General features: G+C 41.8%; 1 protein-coding gene and 1 pseudogene across 1 annotated transcript; both read right to left on the reverse strand.

The window, feature by feature from the left end:
• Positions 1-3344: 3344 nt before the first annotated feature.
• On the reverse strand, positions 3345-10491 carry LOC114109698 (putative olfactory receptor 1F12P). The gene is made up of 2 exons (XM_027959090.1): positions 10477-10491; positions 3345-4295 (listed from the first exon to the last, which is right to left on the reverse strand). Exon 2 carries the CDS (start codon positions 4284-4286, stop codon positions 3345-3347), a length of 942 nt encoding a protein of 313 aa, XP_027814891.1. The 5' UTR covers positions 4287-4295; positions 10477-10491.
• Positions 10492-16859: 6368 nt separating this feature from the next.
• LOC114109579 (BOLA class I histocompatibility antigen, alpha chain BL3-7-like) lies at positions 16860-21154 on the reverse strand (annotated as a pseudogene).
• Positions 21155-24240: the final 3086 nt, after the last annotated feature.

Here is a 24240-nt window from a genome sequence, read left to right on the forward strand (position 1 = left end):
AGTGTTTTATGATTTGTTTATATATAAATCCAGGAGTGGAATTACTGGGTCATATGGCAATTTTTAGATTTTTGAGATGCCACCATACTCTTTCCCACAGTGCCTGCACCAGTTTATATTTACACCACCAACTGTGTACAAGGGTTTTGTTTTCTCCACATCCTCATGTTTTTTGTGCCAATACCATACTCTTTTGATTTCTGCAGCTTTGTAGTTTTTTCTGAAGTCTGAGAGGGTTATGCCTCCAGCTTTGTTCTTTTTCTCAGCATTGCTTTGGCACTTCCGGGTCTTTTATGGCTCCATATACATTTTAGGATTATTTGTTCTATTTATATGAAAAATGTCATGGGTAATTTGATAGGGGTCACATTAAATCTGTAGATTGCTTTGGGCAGTGTGACCATTTTAATAATATTAATTCTTCCAATCCAAGAGCATGTTTCCATTTCTTTCAGTTTCCTATATCGATAGTCTGCTTCTCCAACCCTTCCAGCAATTTTATGAATTCCTGATGAGTTCATAATGAACAGTACTTTTTCATTAAGCTTTCTGTTTAATTAAGAATAATTGATTTCTTATTTGCAACTAATATATCTGGTACCCACAAAGATATCTCAAGAGTCAGGGAATTGTGAACTAGTTGATTTTTGCTGTTGCTTCTGTCTTTGCACCAGTGTTATTTGCATTGATCTTTACATACTCCAACAAATTCTGATCTCTCTCTCATCATAAAAGAGTAAAAACCACAAAGGTAATTTGTAGAAGGTCTTCTTATCATAAGTAAATACACGTTTATAGCAGGATGTCTTTTAAGAAAAAAACCTGTATCTTTATCTCATCTTTATCTTTTTATCTTTATTTCTGTCTCTCAGCGATCACATCATAAAGAATGAACATTTTTAAAAACCAGCTTTGAGGAAATATTTTGGATGGTTTGACTTAAAATATGGGACTTATTGCCTATGGAACAATGCTCTTTGCAGAACTTTGGGGAACATTATGGACACAGAAAATGTTAAATCAGATATGATTTTTAAATCAAAATTAACAAGGGCATATGCTTTCTATTGCTGGCAGGGTCTACTCATATAGGCAACTCTATGCATATCGCAGAGTAAATAACCACACAAAATTTTAAAATTTAAATTTATAATTAATAGCCTCCCAGGTAATTTTTTGTAGAGCATCATGAAGATATATAGGTATACACATAGACAACAGATATAAATCTTATTTTTAACATTAAGGAATAAAGACTGATTATAGTAAATGCATGCAATATAGCTATAAAACATGAATATAACATTGGGGTGAGAAATAATCCATCCCTCATTCTCACCAATCCCAATATGGACCCTTCACTGCATTAAGGTTAATTTAGTCAATACATTTGCTCATACACACCGTGGTCCTCCTTACCTAAACTTCTTCCTCATGTATTTTGAATATTTTCATTATTCCTTTGTAAAACTCATCTGTGGTTAAGCCCCAGATTAAAGTACTGTCCTTTCACTGAAGCCTTACTTGACCTCTTAAGCCTTTACTAATATCTTTGTTTTTCTTACCTCAACTTGTAGTCATGGTTTGAAACTTTCATTACATAGCCCATTTATTCTCTACTGTTTTTCATGAATGACAATGTAATTACCTATTCCTGTCTACTCTAGGCAGTCCTAGGGAAATTATCTTTTATGTTTTCCCCATATTCCTGCATTAATCCTAGCCATATGGGATGTCTTAATGATGCACTTTAATGCTGATTGCATATTTGTATTGTGATTTTCAGAGACTTAAATATTTGCCACATTATTAATATCTTAGGGAACTCAAGTGGATAAGTCCTATGATCATGTCATTCCTAGAGTTTGTAGCAAAGTGAGGTAGGTGTCAAGCTTAATTAGGTATTTTGTAGTTCAGTTCAGTAGCTCAGTTGTGTCTGACTCTGCAGCCCCATGGACTTCAGTACACCAGGCTTCCCTGTCCATCACCAACTCCCGGATCCTCCTCAAACTCATGTCCATTGCATTGGTGATGCCATCCAAACATCTCATCCTCTGTTGACCCCTTTTCCTCCTGCCATCAATCTTTCCCAGCATCAGTGTCTTTTTAAATGAGTCAGTTCTTTGCATCTTGCTAAGTCACTTCAGTCGTGTCCCACTCTGTGTGACCCCATAGACAGCAGCCCATCAGGCTCCCCCGTCCCCTGGAGTGGGTTGCCATTTCCTTCTCCAATGCATGAAAGTGAAAAGTGAAAGTGAAGTCGCTCAGTCGTGTCCGACTCTTAGCGACCCCATGGACTGCAGCCTACCAGATTCCTCCATCCATGGGATTTTCCAGGCAAGAGTACTGGAGTGGAATGCCATTGCCTTCTCCTCTTTGCATCAGGTGGCCAAAGTATTGGGAGTTTCAGCTTCAGCATCAGTCCTTCCAATGAATATTCAGGACTGATTTCCTCTAGGATTGACAGGTTGTATCTCCTTGCAGTCCAAGGGACCCTCAAGAGTCTTCTCCAACACCACAGTTCAAAAGCATCAATTCTTCAGTGCTCAGCTTTTTTTATAGTCCAAGTCTCACATCCATACAAGACTACTGGAAAAGCCATAGCTTTGACTAGATGGACCTTTGTTGGTAAAGTAATGTCTCTGCTTTTTAATATGCCATCTAGGTTGGTCATAACTTTTCTTCCAAGGAGCAAGCATCTTTTAATTTCATGGATGCAGTCACCATCTGCAGTGATTTTGGAGCCCCCCACAAAATAGTCTGTCACTGTTTCCACTCTTTCCCCATCTATTTGCCGTGCAGTGATGGGACCAGATGCCATGATCTTAGTTTTCTGAATGTTGGGTTTTAAGCCAACTTTTTCACTCTTCTCTTCCACTTTCAGCAAGAGGCTCTTTAGTTCTTCTTTGCTTTCTGCCATAAGGGTGGTGTCATCTGCATATCTGAGATTATTGATATTTCTCCCAGCAGTCTTGATTCCAGCTTGTGCTTCATCCAGCCCAGCATTTTGCATGATATACTCTTCATATAAGTTAAATAAGCAAGGTGACAATATACAGCCTTGATGTATTCTTTCCCGATTTGGAACCAGTTTATTGTTCCATGTCCAGTTCTAACTGTTGCTTCTTGACCTGCACGCAGATTTCTCAGGATGCAGGTCAGGTGGTCTGTTATTCTCATCTCTTGAAGAATTTTCCACAGTTTGTTGTGATCCACACAGTCAAAGGCTTTGGAGTAGTCAATAAAGCAAAAGTAGGTATTTTGTCACAGTTTTTCAATTATGATGAGAATGAAAATAATGATCTCATTAGGATTCACCGCCTATTGAACTCAGCCAGAATGAATCACTGGGAGAAGATTTTGCTCTGGCCTAAAATCTCCTTTAAAGCCCTCTTTAGCTCATTGTTCCTTAGGCTGTAAATGAAGGGATTGACCACAGGGACTATGACCATGAAAATTATTGATGCTGCTGTGTCTTTTTTGGTTGAACTGTTAGATGAGGAACTCATATAGACCCCTGTGATTGCTCCATAGAAAAGAATGACCAAGGCAAGGTGAGATCCACAGGTGGAGAACACTTTGAATTTTCCTTTGACAGAGGGAATTTTCATCACAGCAGAGATAATGAGGCTGTAGGATGCCAGGATACACACTGAGGGTACCACAAAGATTAGCCCCACCACAGCAAGAACCAAGAACTGATTAAGACTGGTGTCAGAACAGGATAGAGGGAGGAGAGCATTGATATCACAGAAGAAATGGTGGATGACATTGTTAGAGCAGAAATGCAGACGAGTCATCATAAGGGTGTGCAAGAGGGGGTTCAAAAAGGCAATCACCCAAGGTCCACCCACGAGGGAGATGCAGAGGTGCTGGGTCATAATGGTGGAGTAACGCAAAGGGTGACAGATGGCCACATAACGGTCATAGGCCATCACCGTGAGAAGGAAATTGTCCATATTGGCGAACATCATACAGAAATACATCTGAACCAGGCAGCCAGGATAGGAGATGGACTGAGTGTGTGTTTGGATGTCCAGGAGCATCTTGGGTACTGTAGATGAAGGAAGGCAGAGGTCCACCACCGACAAATTGGCAAGGAAGAAATACATGGGAGTATGGAGGCGATGGTCTGAGGAAATGGCCAGCAAGATGAGTATGTTTCCAAACAGCCCTGCTAAGTAAAGACACAGGAAAAGTGCAAAAAGCAGCTCTTGTTGCTCTGGCCAACTTGAGAAACCCAGGAGGAGAAATTCAGAGATGCTGGTTTGGTTTTGCCTTTCCATTATTTGAATGTATCTGCATGAAGACCAGAGGATGACTTTTTTTTTTGGCTGCAACTTGCGGCAAGTGGATTTCCCCGACAGCAAACCTGTGCCCCCTGCAACTGGACCACCAGGGAAGTCCTGGAGGATGAAATATTTTTGACAGAAAAAAAATGTTTCCTTCTCATTTTTTACATGCTCACCTAGTCTTGTCTCATTTACTAAATATTTTCTCTTTAGCCCATCCTATTTCCTCTCTGATGCTCTCTACCAAGCCTCAGTGGACCTTGTGTGTTAGTCACAGTCATGTCTGACTCTTTGTGACCTCATGGACTGTGTCCTGCCAGGCTTCTTTGTCCATGGATTTCTACAGGCAAGAATACTGGAGTGGGTTGCCATTCCCTTCTCCAGGGGATCTTCCCAACCCAGGGATTGAACTCGTGTCTCTTCAATTGCAGGCAGATTCTTTACTGTCTGAGCCACGAGGGAAGCCCAAGGTCAGTGGACCTTAGGCATGACCATCCACTTCTTCAGTTGATTTATTTATTGGAACGTTTCCTCCTCTGAGGTTTTGGAGGATCTCTGTATATCTCCTCACAGTAGGCAAAGACTCTCTTCCTACTTTCCATGTTGATACCAACTGTTGCACATTCTCCATTTTGTGTGGCTGCCTGTCAGCTGTGTGTTGGAACATATCTGTGAGTCTGACACACTAAAGGACTCCATGCCAAACATGGAGATTTAAATGATGAATATTTTACAGGTTTTTGTCCAACCCCATATGAACCACTGTTCTTGGAAATAAGTCAGACATCTACCATTTAGGATTCATAAGATGTAAACAAACTATTTTATATTTTTAAGATAAAAAGAAAAAACATAGTAATGTGCCTGACAAGTTTAAAAAGTTAAACCTCCAAAAATTATTTTACCTGAACACTGTGAGAAACAGGAAAATATTTATAAATAATTTTAAAAGTTATATAGCACATGTAGTTATATAATACACTATGTGTTCTTTAGTAGATAAGGGCAAAGAAGAACACATACAGAAAGTTATGTCCAAATATGGCTGATTTAAAAGATTCTCTTTTAATAATTTAGTAATATTTTAACCATAACTACAAAAAAAGGCTTCATGTTTATAAAGTGTTGTTAATACTTGTGCTCCTGCATTTCTTGGAGTTGTAGAAAACACGAAATAATAGAAGACAAAGCTCCTAAAGCAAGAAACTTGAAATCAGGTTGTGGATGGAAAATACTGTAATTAAATAATTAAGAAAATTAAATAATTGTCATAGAAAATAATTCAGAGGACAAATGTTCACATATACATGTGAATAATTTCAGAAGAATGGAGTACTCTCCAAGAGACAGAAAAAATCCTGGAGAGTGTGGGCTCTGAGGTCGGCCACAGTGAAATGAGACCCCAGGTCACTTAACATCTCTAAATCTTAATTTTCTCATATATAAAAATGGCACCTGCTTTAAAGGTTGTTGTGAAAATGAAATGAGTTGGTGTATGCAAAGGTTTTAGCAAATAGTGATTACTCAAAAAATGCAAACTATGGTTGACAAAACCAGACTAGGGGTAAAGCAGGTTTCTTTCTTGTCTTTACAATGACTGTTTTAAATCTTCTCAAATTTTTTACTCCAGCACGTCCCTTCAAATCAATTACTTCACTTATGGTAGTTTCACAGAAAATAGAAACCACTGCAAGATGGATGTGCCTGACTTCTTGACATGATGCAGAAAACTTGTCTGCATCTCCATTTATCCTTCCTTTCCCCCTTCCCTCCTGTTACAAAAAAGCATTATCTTTCTTTCCTGAAAAGATTGACACCTCCACATATGTCCCCCTCACTTTCCCACTTCTCTTAAAACTCCCTTCTCTCTTCTATAACGTGAATGTTCTCCTGCTCTGTTGGACCCATACTTTCAGCTTCAGTATCTTCCATCTTCAACATCCCTTTCCAGATCCATGACTACTTCTGGCTTCTTCCTGACTCTCTCTTCCATGACACAACCCCTCACAGAACTGACTTCCCCACATCCTACTTATTTCCCATCACATATCATTCTGTCTACTGCCCCAGGAATTCCAATAAATTGCTCTGCCAAGTCTTCTTGAAAGAATTCAGTGGACACTTCTCAGTCCTTGCGTTTTTAGACCTCTTAGGATTCTTTCCTAGAGAAATTCTATTCCTCTTTGGATTTATTTTCAGATTTCCTCTAATCTTTCTGGCTATTTCTTTCCAGTTGTTTTGCAGAATTTACTTCTTTTGACAATCCCTGAAATGTTGGCATTTCTTTGGTTTTCATCTTATGCCTTGTTTTCTTTTCATCCTACGGATATTCGTGGATGAGTCTATTCATCCCCTGGGTTTCATACTATCTGTATGCCAATCTCTCCCAAATTTGTTTCTCTAGTGCAACTTTCTTTCATATTCAGGCTCATATTCCCAGTGCTCTTTGAATGTCAACTTGGATATCATAGACACTTGTATCTAAGATTTCCCAACTGAATCCATTAAATCCTCCTCCCTGCTTGAAAACTGTTCCTCTCTTCATGTATCCTTTATCAATAAATAGCACCACAGTGTATCCAGTTATGCAAGAAAAGAAAACTTGGCAGTCATCCCGGGACTTCTACCTTTCGTTAACCTGTACATCTAATCAATTCTTAAGTCTTGTTGATATTGCTTTTGGGGAAGAAGAATCTTATTATTAAATAAATATAAACAGCGGTGACAAGAAAGGCATGGTCTCTACCCTTAAGGAGCTTTCAATAAAAGCCAGAAAATTTAGGATTATCCTTGACTCATCCAGTGCATCACCAAGCTCCATTGATTCTCACTTTTCTCACACTCATATTCCTTTTCTTCATTCCTAATTATACTGCCTATGTCAGACTTTCATCATCTCTCATCTGAATACTTGTAATAAACTTAAAATTCATTTTACTTCCTATAGTCTTCCTTCTTTCAAGTTTTCTTTCATATTTTGTAAAGAATACCACTCTAATGGCAGAAAGTGAAGAGGAACTAAAGAGCCTCTTGATCAGGGTAAAAGAGGAGAGTGAAAAAATTAAGATCATGGCATCCGGTTACATCATTTCTTGGCAAACAGGAGGGGAAAAGTTGAAATAGTGACAGATTTTCTTTTCTTGGGCCCCCAAATCACCGTGGATGGTGACTGCAGCCATGAATTTAAAAGATGCTTGCTCCTTCGAAGGAAAGCTACGACAAACCTAGATGGCAGATTAAAAAGCAGAGACCTCACTTTGCTGACAAAGGCCAAAGAGTTAAAGCTATGTTTTTTCCAATAGTCATGTACAGATGTGAGAGATGGATCATAAAGAAGGCTGAGCACCAAAGAATTGATGCTTTTGAATTGTGGTGCTGGCGAATATTCTTGAGAGTCCTTTGGACTGCAAGATCAACCAGTCAATCCTAAAGGAAATTAACTCTCAATATTCATTGGAAGGACTGGTGCTGAAGCTCCAAACTTTTGGCCACTGGATGTGAAGAGCCGACTCACTGGAAAAGACCCTGATTTGGGGAAAGATTGAGGACAGGAGGAGAAGGGATTGACAGAGGATGAGATGGTTGGATGGCATCACTGACTCAATGGACATGAGTCCGAGCAAACTCCAGAGATAGCAGAGGATAGAGGAGTCCATGCAGTCACAAAGAGCTGGAAACAACTTACTGACTGAACAACAACAAAAGAATTATCTTTCTAAAACAAAAATTTCCTCACTTTCCCTTCTTAAGAACTTCTAGTTGTTTTCAATTGCCTTCAACTCCAATTCCAAATTCCTTATTATGGCATAAAAGATTCTTCATAATCCTTTTCTTACCTCTCTAGCATTCTCTCTTGCCATGCGCAATTTCTCGTCCTTAGAATTTCCTAACATACACTAAAAGTTTATGTCTATCTGGCTTTTCTTGTCTTGAAATTCTCTGACTGCCTCAATTGAATTTTTCCTCAAGGTATTCTCTATTGCACTGCCCTGCATTTTTCTTCATGTCATTCATTACTATCAAGAATTTTCTTATTTCTTAAAAAATAATTTCTTATTTATTTTCTAATCTGCATCAATAAAATAGATGATTTATAAGATCAGGACATTTGTCTGTCTTTTTTTTTTTTTTAATCACTATGCCTCCTGACATACTGGAGGCAATCAACATATATTTGTTGAGTGAATGAATATACTTCTTAAAAACTTAAGAAGTTCTTTCTTATATCATATAGAAGTATGTGTTTTCAATGCATATTTTATAGTGACTTTTATTCTAAGCTAAGTAGCCATTGAGACTATATATAAAATATACATAATAAATATATAAAATATACACTATTCAAATATATACGGGCTTCCAAGGTGATTCAGTAGTAAAGAATCTGCCTGCCAATGCAGGAGATGTGGGTCGGATCCCTGGGTCGGACAGATCCTCTGGAGGAGGAAATGGCAACCTGCTCCAGTATTCCTGCCTGCACAATCTCATGGACAGAGAAGACTGATGGGCTGCAGTCCATGGGGTCCCAAAGAGTTGAACATGAGTGACCAACACGCACATGTAAATATATATGTGTAGTACTTAGTTGTTCAGTCATGTCTGACTCTTTGTGATCTCATGGACTGTAGCCCACCAAGCTCCTCTGTCCATGGGGATTCTCCAGGTAAGAATACTGGAGTGGGTTGCCATGTCATCCTCCAGGGGATCTTCCCAACTCAAGGATGGAACCCAGATCTTCCACACTGCAGGTGGATTCTTTACTGTCTGAGCCACCAGGGAAGATCTATAAATATAAATAATTATGTATTTGTTCTTTTGTTTTCATGATTCTTTTTCACTTGTAAGATACTTTGGAGAGCATGTGGACTGGATTTTATTCAGATTTTATATTTGTATAGGGAAACTCAGTTTTATAAGCCAATACTTATGCTTGCCTATGAAGACAGACTGATTTTGGGGTAGAATGAGCTGCATGCCAGAGAATGCAAGACAACACATCTTTGATTCTACTATTGGTTTTTAACCCTCCCCATTATCTTATGTCTTAGCCAAAAGGATGGAGAGTCTGTGGCAGAAACTAAAGAAAATTGAGGGATTCTGTTAAACTAATTTTTTAATGATTGATTAATAAAACTGAATGGAAAGAGAGAGGTGTTCTACATACAGATAGGCAAAATGGAGAAAGGCATTGGTTCTTTGGACTCCAGAGAACACAGAGCTCATGCAAGAACTTCTGGGGAACTGCCAGAAATAATTAAAGCAACTTTCCTTAGACTGCAGGGATTGTAATAGTAGATGAAAAAACAGCCTGTTGTTTATTATCACTCTTGGGCTTCAGGCTGATACAGTTTCAGGAAACACAGGATAGAGTTGTATCATATCACTTGGCATTGCTCTTCCCACATAGGGGGCATTCAAAAATGTTCACTGGAAAAGTGTTCTCTAATATCTGTGGAGACTACAACATTTCACCATGGAATATCAAAAAGATGGAGGCAGGCTCTGAGCTTTGCAAGAAGCAGAAGGGGGAAAATTATTAAAAGTCTTTCCTGGGAAGTTTCTTCTCTCTGTACTTTCCCTCACCTCTACATCAGGCTGGCACAAAAGAAATTTCTGCTTCTATCATTTGCCACCTTTTATATTTAGAGTACCCAGAGAGTTCTCACATGAACTCTTTTCCCTCAGCCTGGTGGATAGAACCCTCTATTTTCTTCCCCTTCTGATCTAAATCACTCATCACTACTGTTCTGCCAGTGCTTGCTTTGACAAAAATGATGCTATGTCAGGCACCAATGCTCTCAGAGCTGCCAGTGTGACTAGTGTTGATGCAGCCCTGAGTTTTCTGGGTCCCAAAATACCAATGACTTTCACCACTCTGCATTTAAAATGTAGAAGGCCTCTCTACCTTGTCAGTAGCTACTTCTAGTGTGTAGATCCTTTTCTTCAGCTTAAAGAAAAATCTCCAAGAGAAAATGGCCGTGTGATTATCTCCATCTTTCCATCAAAGTCCCTGCCCTTTCACTCAGGGGTCTTTGAGGGGTGGTGGGGGGTGGCCAGGTGAAGTAGGGTTAGTTCTTGGGCAGAGAAGATATGAAAATTTAGAATTTAATCTATTGCCACTTCAAGCTATGTGGACTGAATAGCAAAGGAAACCTGTCTGCAGCTTGAGAAGGAAAAAGTAGATTTGCAGAAAGAGATATAGAGTCACATAGTGCTCATTTCCAAGTCTGACTCATTTCTTAGTGGCTTTGACCAATTAAAGCTATCGCACTTACCAGATGCTCATATTAGTAACCTTCTGGGATGAGACTTTCTCTTCCAAGTCAGCCTCCAGGCTAATGGGAAAAACAAAAACAGGAGAATGTTGCATTTCCCACCCCCTAGATATACAAGGATGAGAGATGGAATGGTTCTTGCAGAACGTATGGCTGGCTTAGTAAGAACTGGAGTGACCACAATGTCGGCTTCCCTACATTGAAATTTATAGCTCTTTGTAGCCTCTGGGAACCCAATCTTGACAAGCTCCCTCCACTCTAGTAATAGTTACTTCATCCCCTTGTGGGTTTCCCAGTGGCAACCCTGGGGATAATGTACCTGACAGACAATTCTCCAGGAGATTCAGGGAATTATAAGATGTGGAAGTTGTTAATAGCCTTTCAAGAAGGATTGAACACATCATTCCCCCAAGAGGCCCTGAGACAACAAATATCAGCTATGACATGAATAACAAATAACCTTTTCCGGCATGAGTTGACATTCACTAAATATAAGCTTTATCTTCCCTGCCTGCAACACTCTATCAGCAATACTGGCTGTCCTTGGACTTAAAATTTGTGATCTATCAATGTTGCCTGAGATAAAAAAGGACCCATTTGGGGCAAAGGAGGTGAGACATCACATGGTCAGGACTCACTTGTCTTATCAGATATCCATCCCTGCGAAGCACTCAGCTAATGTAACAGTGGAATGGTCTCTCTCTCTTTTGAATTTTGTTTATTTTTGGCTGTGCTGGGTCTTTGTTGCTGCACGTGGGCTTTCTCTAGTTTCAGAGAGCAGGGGCTACTCTCTAGCTGTATGTATGTATGTATGTACGTATGCGGGCTAAGAATGCTCAAACTACCGCACAATTGCACTCATCTCACATGCTAGTAAAGTAATGCTCAAAATTCTCCAAGCCAGGCTTCAGCAATACGTGAACCGTGAACTCCCTGATGTTCAAGCTGGTTTTAGAAAAGGCAGAGGAACCAGAGATCAAATTGCCAACATCCGATGGATCATGGAAAAAGCAAGAGAGTTCCAGAAAAACATCTATTTCTGCTTTATTGACTACGCCAAAGCCTTTGACTGTGTGGATCACAATAAACTGTGGAAAATTCTGAAAGAGATGGGAATACCAGACCACCTAACCTGTCTCTTGAGAAATCTGTATGCAGGTCAGGAAGCAACAGTTAGAACTGGACATGGAACAACAGACTGGTTCCAAATAGGAAAAGGAGTACGTCAAGGCTGTATATTGTCACCCTGCTTATTTAACTTATATGCAGAGCACATCATGAGAAATGCTGGACTGGAAAAAACACAAGCTGGAATCAAGATTGCTGGGAGAAATATCAATAACTTCAGATATGCAGATGACACCACTCTTATGGCAGAAATTGAAGAGGAGCTAAAAAGCCTCTTGATGAAAGTGAAAGAGGAGAGTGAAAAAGTTGGCTTAAAGCTCAACATTCAGAAAACGAAGATCATGGCATCCGGTCTCATCACTTCATGGGAAATAGATGGGAAACAGTGGAAACAGTGTCAGACTTTATTTTTTTGGGCTCCAAAATCACTGCAGATGGTGATTGCAGCCATGAAATTAAAAGACGCTTACTCCTTGGAAGAAAAGTTGTGACCAACCTAGATAGTATATTCAAAAGCAGAGACATTACTTTGCCGACTAAGGTCCGTCTAGTCAAGGCTATGGTTTTTCCAGTAGTCATGTATGGATGTGAGAGTTGGACTGTGAAGAAGGCTGAGCGCCGAAGAATTGATGCTTTTGAACTGTGATGTTGGAGAAGACTCTTGAGAGTCCCTTGGACTGCAAGGAGATCCAACCAGCCCATTCTGAAGGAGATCAGCCCTGGGATTTCTTTGGAAGGAATGATGCTAAAGCTGAAACTCCAATACTTTGGCCACTTCATGCTAAGAGTTGCCTCATTGGAAAAGACTCTGATGCTGGGAGGGATTGGGGTCAGGAGGAGAAGGGGACAACAGAGGATGAGATGGCTGGATGACATCATGGACTCAATGGATGTGAGTCTGAGTGAACTCCGGGAGATGGTGATGGACAGGGAGGCCTGGCGTGCTGCAATTCATGGGGTTGCAAAGAGTCGACCACGACTGAGCGACTGAACTGAACTGAACTGAACTGATGCGGGCTGCTCTGCAGTTGTTTCTCTTGTCACAGAACAGGGCTCCAGAATAAGCAGGCTCAGCAGTTGTGACCACAGGCTTAGCTGCCCCGTGGCATATGAGATCTTCCCAAACCAGGGACTGAACTGGTATCTCCTGCATTGGCAGATGGATTCCCAAGTACTGGACCACTAGGGAAGCTCCTGGAAGGACCTCTTAAAGCCTCAGGTAATGTGTGAGCTTAGAGGTAACACCCAGAAATGTGTGGATGCTGTACTCCAAGAGCTGTATATGCACTGAAAAATGACCAATATACAGCTGTGTTTTCCCACTGCTGTAATGTATGTGGCTGTCCATTGCTCTGATGCTTTCTCATTCTGGCCCATCCTGGCCTCTCCTGGTGCCCCTCTCCTCAGGGGATATAAGAGACAGGACTGCTCTCTCTCTGCACACAAGTAAGAAGAGGCTGAGATAATGAGTGTTGGGAGAAGTTATCCTCATCCTCTTTGGAGAAAGAAACAGGAGCCACATGCCTGGGCTCTCTTCCTTCCCAGGATTCTCCCTTAATAAACATGTCAGGTACTGTTTTCAAGTATTTACATAAATTAATTTAAATCTCATAAGAGTCCATGAGATAGGGACAGCTCTCAAGCCCATTTTGCAGACAAGGAAATGGATCTCTGGGAGCTTGGCTTACTGTCAGTTGGTTGAGCCACGATTCGAATGAAACAGTCTGACCAATGAGCCCAAGTGTGTACTTATTCTGCTGTGTTGACTCCCGTAGACTGTCCACCTGCCTCACTAAGGGTCACCTCCTCTGGGCTTTGACAACTTTCCTTCCCCTCTGGGCTCTGAGACCTGCAGGGAGTCTGTTGTGTTTCCCACACTCACTACAGGTGGTCCCAGGGTCTGAAGTGACAGGAGAGTTGGGCCTATGTTGGCTGATGGAGTGTGTTCACTGGAGGTGGGGGGAAGAGGGGCTCACATCAGGGCTGTGGGGCATCAGGGGTGTTTGCATCCGGGGTGTGAGTTGGGCTTTCCAGATGCTGAAGGGGGATGACCAGCAGGGGCTGTGCAGGGTTTCCTCATCACTGTGATATTTCACAGCCTGAAACACAGCCTCATGTGGACCTGAGGTCCCAGGGGTGTTCACTCTTCTCCTTCTCGTCTCACTGCCCTGACTGCTCTTCTTCCAACTGACTCCCTGGGAACATCTCTCCAAGGAGGGGTCTGGCCACACCCCTGCTCACCAGCACTTCCTCCCACCCTGCCTGCTGCTCCCTTCCGGGGCCTCCTGGATGGAGCTAGAGGAAAGTAACTAGGATCGCCAGAGAAGTTGACATTATGTTGTAAAGAGAAAGCAGCGTGTCTGCCTTCAAGAAAGGCAAGGGCTGCCTGAGGGGAGAACACTAAGTGTCTTCCTCTGAGCTGTTAGACTGGAGGCCTTAGTATTCTGCTGGATGTTGGTAGGGGGCTGACCTCAGTTTTGTGAAACAATTATGATTCCAGCCCAGCTGCTTCCTTCATCAGAGATTGCAAGTAGGGAAGACAAGGAGAAAATCAGCCAGCAAGATGGGATTTTGCTCTTCTGTGATCTAATCTCAGGAGTGATGTCCCTGTTGCCATATTCTACTGGTCAGAAGAAGGTCACAGCTCCCACCCACACTCAGGGGAGGAGAGTCCACAAGGTGTGAACCCAGGAGGCAGGGACACTTGTGTGCATCTCAGAGTCCGTCATTTAGATCTGCTCTCTTAGCAACTCAGAGACTTTAAGATATCAGACTACTTTCTAAAATGTCCAGATCCCTATACTGCTTAGAAGAGAAAACGTGTATCACCCAGAAAATGTCTTGAATTTTTCTTCCCATTTAAATGTGGATTTAAGCCCCTCCCCATCCTGATCACTCTCTGATCACAAGCCTCAGTAGATCCAAACCTGAGTAAGCATGAGGACTGCTTGTCAGGCTTCTTACAAAATACTCAGGTCTCCTCCTAGACCCAGCTTTTCAGAGTGTTGGGCATGGAGTCCAGGATTCCTTTATGAACAAGTCCTACAGGGGAGGCTGATGCACAGCCATGTGGGAATCCTTGTCTATATCCTTACTACTAAATCTGTGATCTGATAGTCAGCAGCATCAGCCACAAACTTGTTATGAATATAGATTCTCAGGCTCTACTCCCAAATGTCTAGATTTAATGAGAGGTCTAGTTGAGCACCAGCATCTCCAGCTTGGTCACCTCACCATTTCCTACAGTTTCCTTTAGTGCATCACTCACCTGTCACCTCCTGATTATGTACAGCAGCCAGACTGAAGCTTCTAAAGAGTAGTCACAATGGATTGTGCTCTGTGAAAAGCATCTTATGAAATCCACATCTTACTCAGACAACATCAACACCCTTGTAATATCATCTAGGTCTATATGATCTGGTGAAACATGGGATCGAATCTCAATTCCTCATTCCTCCAGCTGCACCTGCCTCCTGGCTCTTTCATGAACACAGACACTCTCCTCCCTCGTGCATTTGCACAGGAGATTCCTCTGCCCAGAGAGAACTTCCTCTGACATCTGTGTGGACATTCCTTCATGTCCTTCACATCTTTATTCAATAATCACCTTCTCAATAAGGCCCGCACTAACCACATGATTAAAAGAGCCACCTTCCTTGTTCCTACACACATATGCTTCCTCAAAACACTTACTAACCTCTAAGGTAAACATTCCCTCACTTACTAGGCTCACTCTGCCCCTTCTCACCAGAACACACTTCACAAGGCCAACAAGGTGTGTCTGTTGTTAGTCCACTGAGGTTTTCTAGATGCAAAAATGGTGTGTCATTTCTCTGGCACACAACAAATATCAGTTGAATGAATGATCAGTGTGGAGTGCCTCCCTATTCTAGAGACTGTGTCTTTATTACTGTGACCTCAGGCCACTTGCTCCCTCTTGGCCGCTATAACACAACATCTATTCGCATTGATGTCAGTGCTGCCTGTATTTTCCCCACAAGGGCTGATCTCCCATCCTTCCCACACAGATCAGTCTGCACTCTACATATAATGATATTTTCTCTTCAGAAAAGATGATATCAGGTTTGTATGTCCTATATTCCAACCTACTGTGAATCTATTAGATGCTGCTTTATAAATCCCCATGAGCTTGGATTGGAGCCAGCACTAGGATTACTAGATCTAAGGGCAGAGAGGGAGGACCAAGATGCAGAGAAGGTAGAAATCCAGCAAGAATTAAGACAAAATGTGAAACAACTAGGTCTGTCCTCTATGCTAATCCCCAAATCTGGTTCCTTATAAAGGATGCAGAAAGAATGGAAAGAGGAATCCAGGAAACAGTCTTAGAGCTGGGAGAGATGACAATTTCTCTCTTGATACCACTGAGATCCTGTGTACAGGGACCTCTTTGTCTTGTGAGGATAATCATTAGTGAAAATGACTCCTGCTGCAGTCAGAGATGAGGACACCCAAGGCAGAATGAGACCAGAACTCTACACATGAAAAAGAACAGTCATTATTCAAAAATAAATGAAATAAGCAAAATATAAACACATAAACACAAAGAAAGGCATGCAGGCAGGACCTAGCATGAGCTAGGCTGACCTGGTTATGGGAAATCTTGACTGCCTATAGTCCTAGAGACAGAACAAGGCCCAGGTGAGTTCGAGTTCATAAGAACACAGGTCCTGGTGGGACAGGGAGCCACTGAAAGGACAAAGAAAAAGCAGCTGAGAAGATGACCCAGCCAAGACTGACCACATAAAGCCACAATACACTGACCACTGGCTGGGCACAGGCCCTGACCATGCTCAGCTCCTCACAGCCTCCTCCTGTACCTCCTGCAACAGACTGAGCACAGGAAGCATAACAATTCTGGAAGGTTCTCAGTGCTTCCATGTACTTTCTCTCTCAAACTTTAGAAGCCTCTCATTTGTTATCCCTACAAACCTTCACAGCACCAGTTAGAAAAAACTTTCATATAAATAGATTTTAGTTTCAAAGGAAATATGACACAATTACTCAGTGCACACGAAGTGAAGACAGCGATGGAGAGGGTCCAGCTCTGTCTCTGCTGGAACAGGACAGTGGATCAGGGAGGAGAACGCAGGTCAAGTGTGGGGAGGGGGTGTGGTGGGCAGGGGTGACCAGTCTCCCCAACTCCTCATGTTATGCTAATAGGAGCACAGACACATTCAGATGCTGCTGCAGAAAGAGGGGTCCCGGAATCTGATGTCACAAAATGGGACAGAGCATCACTCAGTCCCCACAAGACAGCTGTCTCACACTATGAGAGAAAATAATCATGAACCAGTTCAGGTTGGTCATGTAAGGGCTGACATTCTCCACAGCCCCCTACACGCTCACAAGTCCCACTCAGAGACCCCTGCCACCCAGTGTGTCCCCTCTGCTCCAACTCCTCTCCCAATCTAGATGCCCCAGGGTCTCACCTTTAGGAACCGTGAGAAACACATCAGAGCCCTAGGCACCATCAGTGCCTGGAGGAGAACAAAACCAGGATGTGGTCAGAATCCACAGGAGAGAAACTTAGAGAAGGAATTTTGAGGAGGGTCTGTCCCCCATGGCCTCCTGTCTGCACTCTCACACGGGTCTCAGGAATCACATCCCCTCTGTACTTACCTGCAGCCTGAGTGTAGCTCCCTGCTTTTTCACCTGCAAGAAGAAAATATCACATGCGAGGCCATGGAGAAGACTGAGTCATGAGATCCTAGAGGAACCCCCTAATCCTGGAACCCACAGAACTTTATGGAAATGTGGCCAAAATCCAGGACAAAATCAGGAGACTGAAGAAAGGTTCTGTTGGGATGACTGGACCAACTGCCCTCCTGGAGGTCTGTCCTCAGCAGGGACCCTCGCCTCTGATCTTCATGTGCTGAGAGACAGGCCCCCAACTGGAATTACAAGGTGAAAAATCTGTCTTACATTTTCACATGTACTTTACAAAAGGGTCAGTGTTAGCATTAACTCAGAATCCACATGTGTGTGTGGAGGGTACTTTCCAAAAACCAGGCAGGTAAACTTTTACCTGAGTTTGAAACTCCCAGTGAGACAAGAAATCTCAGATCCCTCCATCCCTTCCCTACCTGAGCGCTTCTTCCTCCAGATCCCAGCTCCAGTGACCACGAGAAGAACCAGACTCACAAAGATGCCTATGTTGGGGACGGCGAGCTGAGGAGGTTCTGTGGAGGAAAGAGAAGGGCCCCAGACCTCAGGTTTGAGTCCTGACCTTGCTGAAGGGGTCCAGAAAGGCTCCAGCTTTATCTGAGAAGAAGCTCCACCGCAGCCTCCTCCTTACCCCATCTCAGCGCGAGGGTCTCCTGAAGCCCCTTGTGCTGCGCATTGCATGTGATTCTCTGCTCCTCTCCAGAAGGGCCTACTAGAGCTGCCCATTCCTGGAAGCTTCCATTCCCTGAAGGCTGGGCTCTACAAGCTCCATGTCCTCGGTCTGGTCCTCCGTGTCACGCTGCCAGGTCAGTGAGATCTCAGGGTAGAAGCCCAGGGCCCAGCATCTCAGGGAGACCTCATGGTCAGAGATGGGGTGCTGGGTCACATGTGTCTTTGGAGGGTCTATGGAGGATGAATCAGAAAATTCCCACTTAGTGTTACCTCCATGGGTCCCTGAAGCAGCATCCTGTGACCATCCTGAGAATAAACAGGACAGTGGGTTTGAAAAGAAGCAGCACAAACACCAGATACCAGCCTGAACTCGGAGGTCTGGGCATGTTCTGGAATCCTTGGAAAGTTCTGAAGTCACGGTGAGAGCCAAGGTAGGAGGTACCATGTAAGGGAGTGAATACAGAGTCATGGTCCTGACTTGGGTGGAGGCTGAATGACTCAGAAAAGCTGGAGTCAGGCCTCCAAACATGTTCTTAGGGTGAGACCTGGCCCTGAGAGACAGTCATGGTTCACAAGATGGCACCCAGGGGGAAGGGGCACCGCTGACCAGTTATCTCAGGGATGGGTTCCTGCTTCTTCCCCAAAGAGACTGGATTCCTTAATTGTCCTTCAGAGAAGTGGGGCCACTGGTCAGTCACTCTCTTGTACAGAATATGAAAACCTGGGTAGATTTCTCCCTCTCCTGACAAGAAGCCAGGACCCTGTTTCTACAAGGACCCACTTTCTTCTCCTTGGAACCCAGGTCCAGCCCTAGGGGGGATCAGGGAGGCCTCGCGCCCGTCGTACTTGCACGCCGCAGTGTGTCCTTCCCATTCTCCAGGTGTCTGTGGAGCCACCCTCTGCAGTCCCCATCCAGGTAGTTCCTACTGTGACCCACAGCACCGCCCTGCTCAAGCTTGAGCTTGGAGATTTGAGCCGCCCTGTCCACTGCGGTCCAGGAGCACAGGTCCTCATTCAGGGCAAGGTAATCATTGCCATCATAGGCAATCTACAAAAACCTGAGACAATAGCTTTTCAAATACGCAATGATACCTGTTTCAGGAGAAGACTGGGAGATGGGTGTTTCTCTCTGCTCCCTCCATACTGAGCCCTGGGTGGGCAGGTACAGGTAGCCAGTTACAGGCTGTTTCTTTTTTTGCTACTGTCCTGTTGGACCCAGGAATGCAAGCCACTGAACCAGGTAATCAGGGAGTGTGCCCTCTGGCAGCAACCACAACCCCTGGGCTGCCATATGTGTGCACAAACTCTTTCCACAGAGACACCGGTGACCTGGGGTGGGACAGAGGGAGGGCATGATGATGGCACCTGTTGGCTTCTCAGGTATTTGGTGAGGATTGCAGTTGACCCCTAGATATGTGTAAGAAGTCTGAGCTTTGAAGATAAGGAAATAGGCTTCTTTCAGGGAGAAGCTGGAGGTTTCAGTCTGTGTCTGTGTGCTGTGCCCTGGAGAGATAGCCACAGTGAGTCTGGGTGAGCCTGTTTCTCAGTTCCTTATAGCCTCATGGATTTCATGGACACAAACTGCATTGACTTTCAGAAGTATGTTTTGGAGGCCCACATCTCCAACTCTCACATACATACATGACCACTGGAGAAACCATAGCCTTGACTAGACGGACTTTTGTTGACAAAGTAATGTCTCTGCTTTTTAATATGCTGTCTATGATGGTCATAACTTTCCTTCCAAGGAGTAAGTGTCTTTTAATTTCATGGCTGCAATCACCATCTGCAGTGATTTTGGAGTCCAGAAAAATAAAGTCAGCCCCTGTTTCCACTGTTTCTCCATCTATTTCCCATGGGGTGATGGGACCGGATGCCATGATCTTCGTTTTCTGAATGTTGAGCTTTAAGCCAACTTTTTCACTATCCTCTTTCACTTTCATTAAGAGACTCTTTAGTTCTTCTTCACTTTCTGCCATAAGGGTGGTGTCATCTGCATATCTGAGATTATTGATATTTCTCCCAGCAATCTTGATTCCAGCTTGTGTTTCTTCCAGCCCAGCGTTTCTCCTGATGTATTCTGCATATAAGTTAAATAAGCAGGGTGAAAATATACAGCCTTGATGTACTCCTTTTCCTATTTGGAACCAGTCTGTTGTTCCATGTCCAGTTCTAACTGTTGCTTCCTGACCTGCATACAGGTTTCTCAAGAGGTTGACCTTTAATATATTTACCTTAAAGATTAGGTAGACACTGCCTAATTGGTTAAAAGACACTTACTCCTTGGAAGGAAAGTTATGACCAGCCTAGATAGCATATTAAAAGCAGAGACATTACTTTGCCAACAAAGGTCCGTCTAGTCAAGGCTATGGTTTTTCCAGTAGTCATGTACAGATGGCAGAGTTGCACTGTAAAGACAGTTGAGCACAGAAGAACTGATGCTTTTGAACTGTGGTGTTGGAGAAGACTCTTGAGAGCCCCTTGGACTGCAAGGAGATCCAACCAATCCATCCTAAAGGAGATCTACCCTGGGTGTTCATTGGAAAGAGTGATATTGAAGCTCCACTATTTTGGCTACCTGATGTGAACAGCTGACTCATTTTAAAAGACCCTGATGTTGGGAAAGATTGAAGCAGAAGAGGGGGACAACAGAGGATGAGATGGCTGGATGGCATCGCTGACTCAGTGCACATGAGTTTGGGTAAGATCTGCGAGTTGGTGATGGACAGGGAGGCCTGGTGTGCTGCAGTTGATGGGGTAGCAAGGAGTCAGACACAAGTGAGCAACTAAACTGTACTGAACTGAATTGGTAACTCTGTGATCCCTAAAAATTGGTTATGAATATTAGATAAAAATTAATTTGCATCTAAAATTAAGTGACTGATGAGTTCTTATTTATATATGGAGAATTTTTTTTTGCAATTGTATAAAAAAGTCTTCAGTGTTTAGTAAAATATCTAGGCCATTAAAGGAGGAGAGCTAAGATAACTGGGAAGTTTAAGGAATTATCTAAGGTCTGTCATTTATGAGAAGTTATAAAAGAGGCAGATTAAGTTTCCTCTTACTTTCTCCTTGATACTCATTTTCCCTGAGGATTGTCATCTCTGGGCAGCTAGGCAACATCAGCTAATTAATGGTATAGGACAAACATTCCCCAGAGACTTCAGCCAGGTAAGCCATTTTCACCAGGCTAGTTTTGCTGCAGTTTCATGCCAATCTCATGCTTTCATAATGAGCTCTCCATCATAGAGCCAAACATTATATTCAGAAGGAATCCTGAGAGTTTGAAATTGCCTTCCTATGTCATCCTACCAGCTAGACGCAATGCTGATCTTCAGTACCTTGTGAAGGTATTTGAAGTTATCAAGAGAAAGCATCTTCTTACTTAAGGAAAACTTAAGGATATTCCAAAGCTGGTATAGTCAACTTATGTACTCATTGCATGCAACCTGCATCCTTAGTCTACATACCCAGGTTCCTATGCCCAGTGCTGTATTAAAGGCAGGAACTTGGAAATGAGGTAGGGAACAGCTTAGGACACTCACATAAGGTGAATAACACTGAGAGGACTGGAACTTGATCTCTGTAGCACTTTAGGAATTGGTAAGTTAACTTGTTTTCAGTTACAAGTGTTCTTTAAAGGTTACACTGAGTAATGTACATGTCAGTTGGTAAAAGAAACAGAAATTCCTATAAAAATTCACCAACTTTAAGAACTTAACTGTTCCTTATGGAAGCCAACATTTTTTCTTAGACATTTCATCGTATTGTAGTGTATTCATTATGTCTCAGTATGGATATATGGAGCAATTTAAATTCAGGATATTTGGCTGTCATAAAACATGTCCTTCAGTAATTGAGTAATAGCACATATGTGAATGTGAACATATTAGACTATACACTTTCATTTTTTCCTCAGCTCCTATTTTCTCTGAAATTACAGAAGGTTTCTTAAAGTGTATTGTCAATATCTATCATTTTAAAATGTTTATTTTCTTAAAGAAATGAACATGTGTACTTTTCCACACACTAGTTTTGCAGTTACAACAATGAATGTCCATTTCATGGTTATTGTGTCAATGCATTTTAAAATTTATTGTTAATGAAAAATGATCATTCTTCAGTTGAGGAGAAACACCAATTTGAGAGGAGAAACATGGGTCACAAAAGGTGATCTGAAGGTTTAATTTATTGGTAAATTAGGCAAATGACAAGGTGATGTGTAATGTACACTGGTGACTGTCCTTCATCCTTGCAACACACTTATGAATGGACTGTACATTTTGTATGAATGGACTTTCATTTTTTGTGAATGTTTCAGTGTCCAGCTCAGATATTTTGTACTGGCTGCTGCACTGATCCACACCATATTTGTCATGAGTATTGACTGACAGCTTCACAGCCATTTCCTTCTTTAGAAAATTGCCATCAGTTGAATGGAGCCACATTGCCAGAAGTTCTGAATATGGTTGGGGCAGCTTGTAGTCAATGACAGACTGGTGAGATTTATAAAAGGCTGCCTTTTTGTCAAGGTGGAACTAAATCTGACACAAAGCATGCTCTACAGCTTGTTATTCTGTACAGTAGTAACTAGTCACATTTAAATAAATAGGTATTTAAATTAATCTGAATTAAAATTAAATTTAAAATTCAGTTCTTTTCTGCCCCGCTTGAAACACTCAGGTAGCAGCACGTGGGTAGCAGTGATTGTGTAAGTGAAGATACAGTATTTTTATCAGCAGACAGCTCTGAAAAAGCTCATTTTCCAGCTTTCTATGAGATCATGTTCATGTATTCCATTTGAGATCACATCCTTGCTTAACACGTTTGTCTGCTCTGTTTTGCTTCCCTGATTCTCTTTGTCTTGAGGACATTCACTCAATAAACAGCATGCAAAGGAATTCCCATTTCAGCCTCTTTTCCCCAACCTGGCCAACCTCTGTCCATAGTGATTAGAAGTGTTATTTCTGAGGCTGTGATAGATCCATTGCCTCCTCATTTATGTGTTCTTCATTGTCATTAGAATGTTGATAGTGAATAATCCTATCTCCTATAGGAATTCCAGACATTTTAGTTGTCAGTAATATATGAAACTGAAATCAGCAGAAAGAAGAGGTAAGTTCTGGTCACTGGAGTTTGAAATTCTGTTGTGAAGTGACTACTTTTGTTTAGTCACTGAGTAAAGCCCAACTCGTTTTGACCTTGTGGATTGTAGCCTGAAAGGATTCTCTGTACTGAAGTGGGTTTCCATTTTCTTCTTTAAGTTATCTTCCCGATCCAGGGACTGAACCTGCCTTTCCTGCATCTCCTGCATTGGCAGGCGGTTTCTTTACCACTGAACCAACAGGGAAGCCCGTGAACTGATTATGCACAATGAATAAATTATTGGAGTTCTTGTTAAATTGGTATAGAAATCTTAGGTATCTCAAGGACAAAAGTTGAGCACTATAATCGAAGATGATATTTTCAGGCTCTGAGCAATTTATTTTTTACTACTATACAAAAAGACAAGGATATAGCATTCACAAATATATAATATATATAATATATATATAATATATATAATGCATTAGGAGTAGAGATAACTTTTGCCAGAATGTATCTATGAGAAAGTATCTTAGTGATACATTGAATGTAATATAATCCTTTGTATAAGTACATTCTAGCTCATAAATTTCTATATCTGAATGCATTTTAGAGATCATTTTGTATTGTTCTATTACATGTGAGGTATGTGCAAATCAAGTTATGTAGAATTATGAGATACATATTTAAAATAAAGTTTCTCCCTTTGTCTACATTTTCTTACTCTTTCTAATCACTCTTCCTTGATTTTCCCTCATTCCCACTTTCTCTAAGATGTACATAAATAATCATCATACTTTCATCCTTTAAACTCAATCCAAAACAGGCATTTTATATTTATGATTGATTCAAACCAAGGTTCATGACTTGATTTTATTATTATTATTTTCTTATATTAAATTCAATATGTAATTTTTGTGAATAGTAAAGAACTAATTGATTTATGATATATTAATTTCAATGAATACATCATTTATTCAAATAGTTGCATATAAAATCGCATGACCATGTCTTTGAAAATGATAGATTTTCCTCTTCATCTCTTTGCTTTTTTGGAAGATATTTTTAATAAATTGCTAAACGCTTGATTTGACAGGAGCCAT

The sequence above is a fragment of the Ovis aries genome, chromosome 20 (assembly GCF_016772045.2).
Source record: "Ovis aries strain OAR_USU_Benz2616 breed Rambouillet chromosome 20, ARS-UI_Ramb_v3.0, whole genome shotgun sequence".
Classification (NCBI taxonomy): domain Eukaryota; kingdom Metazoa; phylum Chordata; class Mammalia; order Artiodactyla; family Bovidae; genus Ovis; species Ovis aries.